General features: G+C 36.5%; 1 protein-coding gene across 1 annotated transcript; it reads left to right on the top strand.

The window, feature by feature from the left end:
- The first annotated feature begins 5,106 nt into the window (after positions 1-5,106).
- On the top strand, positions 5,107-5,766 carry LOC141665754 (uncharacterized). Its single transcript, XM_074471735.1, has 2 exons — positions 5,107-5,249; positions 5,322-5,766. The coding sequence occupies exons 1-2, from the start codon at positions 5,107-5,109 to the stop codon at positions 5,764-5,766; spliced, it is 588 nt and encodes a 195-aa protein (XP_074327836.1).
- The last annotated feature ends 869 nt before the right edge of the window (positions 5,767-6,635 follow it).

Genomic DNA, 6,635 nt, shown 5'->3' on the forward strand with positions numbered 1-6,635 from the left:
TTCGAATGTGTCTTAGACTCGGTTTATCCCCAGTCCACAATTCTAAGGGGGTTTTAGGAACCGACTTAGAAGGTACTAAGTTCAGAAGATAAACTGCTGTCTCTAAGGCATGTCCCCAAAATGACTTGGGTAAATCCGAATAACTCATCATCGATCTAACACTCTCTAAAAGAGTCCGGTTCCTTCTCTCTGCTACACCGTTCTGCTGGGGTGTGCCTGGTGCAGTTAACTGGGATTTTATCCCATTTTCTGATAGGTATTCCCTAAATTCTCAAAGCAAGTATTCGCCACCACGATCTGATCATAGTGACTTGATACTTTTATTAAGTCGCTTCTCCATTTTAGCTTCGTACTCTTTGAACTTATCAAAATACTCAGACTTACGGCGTAACAAATAAACGTACCCATATCTAGAAAAATCATCAATGAAAGTGATGAAATACTCATAACCACCTCTTGCTTGGATATTCATGGGTCCACATAAATTAGAGTGAACCAATTCTAACACTTGTTTGGCTCTATTCCCCTTTGCCTTGAAAGGCCTATTAGTCATTTTTCTTCCAAGCAGGATTCACAAACTGGAAATGGCTCCACCTCCAATAAGCTTAAAGGCCCGTTTACTACCAGTCTTTGAATCATCCTCAAGTTAATATGACCTAATCTCAAGTGCCAAAGATATGTTTGGTTCAAATTAGAAGGTTTCTTTCTTTTAGTAGAGTTAGAAGAAGTTAGAAGATGTGTTGTTCAATTCCCTATATTGCAGTTACAGTGCAGGTTGACTAGGATTAATTATATACAAATTGTCTTGCAATGTACCAGAACATATAATTCGTTCATTCATTATAATAGAAACGTTATGATCCAAACAAACATTATAACCATCCAAAGCAAGTTTAGAAACCAAAATTAAATTCCTTCTAAAAGAAGGTACATAAAGACAATTGTTCAAAACCAAAATCCTATCAGAACTAAAAGATAAATGAAACTCCTACTGTAACTACTGCTACTTTCGTAGGATCTCCCATGAACAAGTATATCTCACCATCTCTAAGCATTCTGGATAGCTGGAACCCCTGCATAGAATTACAAACATGATCAGTGGCTCCTGTATCTACACACCAAGTGCTCATAGATATAGCCGCTATAAATGTTTCTGTAACTAGAGAAAGAGACATACCAGTATTATTTTTCTTCTTAGGAAGAGGACAATCCTGTTTCCAGTGACCTGACTGTTTGCACCTGAAGCACTTTCCCTTAGGATTTTTCACACCACCTTGAACTCCCACTGCCTTCACAGCTTTCTGTGTCTGAGCCTTTTTCTTCTTCTTAATACCTTTCGGCTTAGAGGAAGAACCTTTCTCAACCACATTCACTTGAACACTCTGCCGAAATAATCCTTCAGCTGCCCGAAGTTCTATCAGCAGTTCCGCGAGACTATACTGCCTCTTGTTCATGTTGTAATTCAAGCGGAACTGCTCAAAACTCTTGGATAAGCTCATAAGGATAATGTCAATTTGGGTTTCCCCGTCAAGTTCAGCACCAAGGATCTCTATCTCATTCAGATGTGACATCATCTTGAGAACATGATCCCTTACAGGTGTTCCTTCACCCATCTGAGTGTTCATTAAAGCCTTCATGGCTACTTTCCTAGCAGCCCTATTCTGATCTCCAAAAAGTTCCTTGGGATTAAAGAGCATATCCGAAGCAATGGTCATAGACTGATGCTGATGCTGCAAAACACCCGACATTGCTGCCAGAATGTAACATCGCGACATCTCATCAGCCTTAATCCACCGCTTATAATACTCTTTCTTATCTTCAGGAGCATCAGCAGCAGGCTGATCAGGCTTGGGTTCATAAGTGCAAAACTTGTACTCCTCAGCAGTCAACACAATGTCCAAATTTTGTTTCCATTCAATATAGTTAGGTCCGGTAAGTTTGTTATCCTTAAGTATGGTGAATAGTGGATTAAAGCCCATTTTATCCTGAGAATCATGCATAAAAAAAATCACATTACACATAAAAAAGGGTGCATTAAATATTAAGACCTATTGATTCCTCTAACAATTATTAAAATTAAATGCACTAACATTAAAACACCATAAGTTTCTTGTATGCCACGATGTATGACATGTATACCACCTAAATTTGTTTAAATGTTACTTCGGTCCTATTACTAAACAATATGCCACATTGGGGTGGTCTATATTATTTTTCATAGCTAAGTGTATACCATCATCAAATCTTAAATTATTAGAAATCTATGGAACTTGGTACGCCACGATGCGTGGCGTGTACACCTTCCAATATTCGTAATTTTTCCTTGAATAGAATACTTCAATTCAATATTCATTAATGGTTTGATTTCCAGGTAGTGGAGGAGTCACATCGGTCTCACTTAATACCCACAGCCTTACAAGTTTGATGAACCTGTTTTTGATAAAATCGCCCCATATCAGAAATAAAGAAAATTCGTATTTATTCCTTGTTTTTAAAAATTAATTTAAGAAGTTTGTTCTAGTAATCTTTATAAAATTCTAGACACCATAAATTACATGCCATGATGGGTGACGTATATATAATTTATATTCGTCTTTATGTTAAATTACATACAAACAATAATGGAGACCACGGGATTTAATTTCATATTAATTCCCTCTCCCACTTAGTATTTACTTTGTGGATTTTAATCTAGATGCATCGTCCTATGTTATTTCTTCGAAGTCCACATGTATTATAACAACACAAAGAACACACAACATAACAGCATACTATCATGATTAAAGCATTAATAAAAACATCCCTATGTCCATGTCATTCTAGCATGCAAAGGGTTAGTATCACATGGCATAACAACACAAACAAGAAACACATAGTAGCAATAATCGAGAGAAGCAGAAATTATGTAAAACATAATAAAACACATCTACTATTATGGCCCCAGAAAAATAGCTTCGAATTTATCCTTCAAAAAATTCTGGAAATCTTTGAGAGCCCTGTTAGAGGCCTTAACAGCCTCAAAATGCCTTGAAATAATATGTCAATGGTCTTTAGACATCGTCTGGTTTACAAAACGCCTTAACATCGTATGCAAAATCTGCATCCAAAACAACGAACACCCCGAAAACGGAATGCAGCAGCGGAAAATCTCTATTTCTTGCAGCTCCGTTGATCAAACAATTACATACAAAATAATATAGATGAACCAGCCTATTCTATTACATCAGATCATAATCTAAAACAATTACAAATTGATTTACAATATTACAAGATTACAAGATCAGAATAGGAAAAAACAAAACTTTCACGATCTACCCTCGTGATTTACAACAAAACCATGATAAACCACGTGGAACCCAATCATAATAAAATAACCATGATTATACCATGTGGGATCCAAACACATAATTAAAACATGGACATAATAGTGAATAATAATCTGCATCACAGAATCAATACAAGCATACCACTATATACATGCATATATAATCATGACATGGACAACATATCATAAAACGCAGAACCTAGAACCAGACTCTTGATACCAATTGTTGAATCTATCGAATCTTGGACCTGCATTTTATGATATTAATTAAAAGAGTACGGATAGAACATTAACCTTAATCACTACGGCACAAGCTATTCAAATCCACGTCTTCGACCGTATTCCCTGATTCTCCTTGGACGAAGTGTGGGCTTCGATCTCCCAAGGTGTACCTCTCCCAAAGCTCCAAAATTCCAAAACCCTAGCTGGCTCCTTGAGAAAAGTGGCTACCACTCTCAAACCCTAGGATGTGATTTCATTTTTTTGTGTGTGTTAACCCTAGCTTTGGGAGAATGAGAATATTTTTAGGCTACAGTAGGGATCATGGACCATTAGGTCAGGCCTTCTAATGACATTCCGGGCCAATCCCAATGTCATTAAATATTAATTCAATCCACTAAAGAATTAATATTTGCACTACCTTTCCTAATTCCGTAAATTAATTATTTAATTCGGCTCCCATATTAATTGCTTATAAATTCCCCATGTTTAAGATATTGCATGTCCATTAATTAAATTAATTTCTGAATATTGATTTAATCAATATATTTTATCCTTGATCATCCACTCAACCTTATAATTATGCAAGAACAAATCTGCCTGCAAGACTAAAGCAATATAATCTTTATGAGCTTTCAAGAGGACATCATAACCCGAATATATTTTTCGGACACGGTTTCCTTTTATAGTTAATATCCCACTCTGTATATAATGTCATTGCCCAATACATAAATTTTGTAATTTAAAATAAATTACTTAATGTATGAATCAAGGCATGTGCATTAATTACATGTGTCAATTACTACATCCGGATTAAGAACCTAAGCAATAATAATATCGTAGAATCTTAGTTCTTCTTTATTGTCAGAATAAAAGAAATAATTCTTTTACTATTTTGATCCCGTTCAATATACACAAAGTATACAAGTATTATTCAATAGTCAAGATAGACTATTTCTAAATAATACTTCAGCCATTCCAGTGGTTTGTCTAATACCACTTAGACTGTGAACCTTTATTATATTATATAAGGAGTTTGACAATCTAATCTTCTGCTATCCCATTTGATACTAGATTGTCTACAATATATAATATATAGACTATGTGAAAACATTCATTCAAGATTCTCAAATAATTTATTATTAAAGTATATACTTCAAACGAATATTTCAGTATAAACCCTAACAATATGTGGCCAACACTTGGGGGGAAGGGCCTTAGCCTAAAAAATTACTCGTTTAGGCTTCTATTGGCCGGAAATGATGGCTGATGCCAAAGAATATGTTAAGAAATATGATCATTGTGGGAAACATGCCCCCTGTAGTAAGGCAACCTCCCGAAATATTGACTTCCATAAACTCTCCAATCCCATTTTCTATGCGGGGAATGGATATTCTCAGGCTTTTCCCAATGGCTATTGCTCAAAGGAAATTCTTGATTGTGGTGATTAATTACTTTACTAAATGGATTGAAGCCAAGCCCTTGGCAAAAATTATGCTAAGCAAGTCTCTCAGTTCATGTGGGACAATATTATGTGTAGACACAGAATTCCCCGAATCTTGATGACCGACAAAGGAACACAGTTGGATAATGAAGAGTTCAGAAAGTACTATGAAGAGAACAAAATTGACTTGAGATTCACTTATGTTGCTCACCCTCAAGCCAATGGGCAAGCAGAGGTTGCAAATCGGATCATTCTAGATGGGTTAAAGAAGAGGATTGAAAAATCCAGAAATAATTGGGTGGATGAAGTACTTCCAATACTTTGGGCTTACAGAACTACATGTAGAGTTATTACAGGAGCAACATCGTTCATGCTAGCATATGGGCCAGAAGTGGTCGTTCCAGTAGAGATTTCTCATTTATCTCCAAGGATCCAAGTATATAATGCTAAAGAAAATGAAGAGGGGAAAAGGTTAGCCCTGTACTTGATAGATGAAGTACGAGATGCAGCGCATGCAAAGATCATAGAATATCAGAAAAAAGCCTTTTTTTACTACAACCTGAGAGTGAAAGAGAGGTTCTTCAAGCAAGGAGATTTGGTCCTAAGGAAGGTGGAAGCTACTGGAGTACGACAAAAAGGAAAGCTCGCCCCAAATTGGGAAGGGCCATACATGGTTAAGAGTGTTCAAGGAAGAGGATCTTACAAATTGGAGACCATGGATGGGGAAGAAGTACCTCAAACTTGGCATGCTCAAAACCTGAAGGTTTACTACATATAGCTCGTACTTACTATGGTGGTAACAAGGTTCAAAAGCACCTTGAAGCTTTTATTTCTTAGGATTTTATATCTCAATTTTAGTATGATTTATGTTTTAGTTGATGACTATTAGGGGCAAACCCATCTTATGTAAGGTTTTGAAAGCCAATTTATGTTTCAGAATAAAAGTTATTCTAGACTTTGAAAAACCAGATTATGTTCTTGAGTTAAAGTTATTTTAACCTTTGGAAGACCAAGTTACTGATACATTGCCTACCTAGCAAAGTTATGCTCTGATAGGCAAATAATGAATGAAAGAGAAATTCAGAATTTCTTCTCTTTTAGAGCTGTGTAGCTCGGGTTGCCAATCTATCTCCTTGAAAGTACAAACTCCAAAAGTACTTAGAAATTTAAAGGGAGGCAGCTAAATAAGGCAAGGAAAATAACTTAAATAAAACCTAAGGGGTAATAAGTTCGAGATACAATAAGTTAATACATAAATCTAGAAATAGATAAAAGTCTACTCATCCTTAGCAGGATCATCCTTATCCCTCTCTCCTTCAGTGTGACCCTTTGCATTAGCAAAAATCTCTGCATTCTTTGCTGGGGACACAGGAGGAGAAGTAGTGCTGGGATCGAGGATGCGATCTTCTTGCATAGGGGAGTCAAAGAAAGCGTCCAAGCTGTCCTCAGTCTCTGGCTGCTGTGGACTAATAAAATCATTGGCTTCTATCAAGCCAGGGTGCTTCTCAGCCACGACCTTCACTACAGTATCCCAACCTTGCGTAAACTGGATGGGAAAGAGACCCTCATCATGAATTTTCATCAAATCCCTGAACTTCTGGGAGTCCATATATTCATCGATCAGAGTCTCCTTGTCACTCCGAAGCT

The sequence above is a fragment of the Apium graveolens genome, chromosome 6 (genome assembly GCF_009905375.1).
Source record: "Apium graveolens cultivar Ventura chromosome 6, ASM990537v1, whole genome shotgun sequence".
In the NCBI taxonomy this organism is placed as follows: Eukaryota; Viridiplantae; Streptophyta; class Magnoliopsida; order Apiales; family Apiaceae; genus Apium; species Apium graveolens.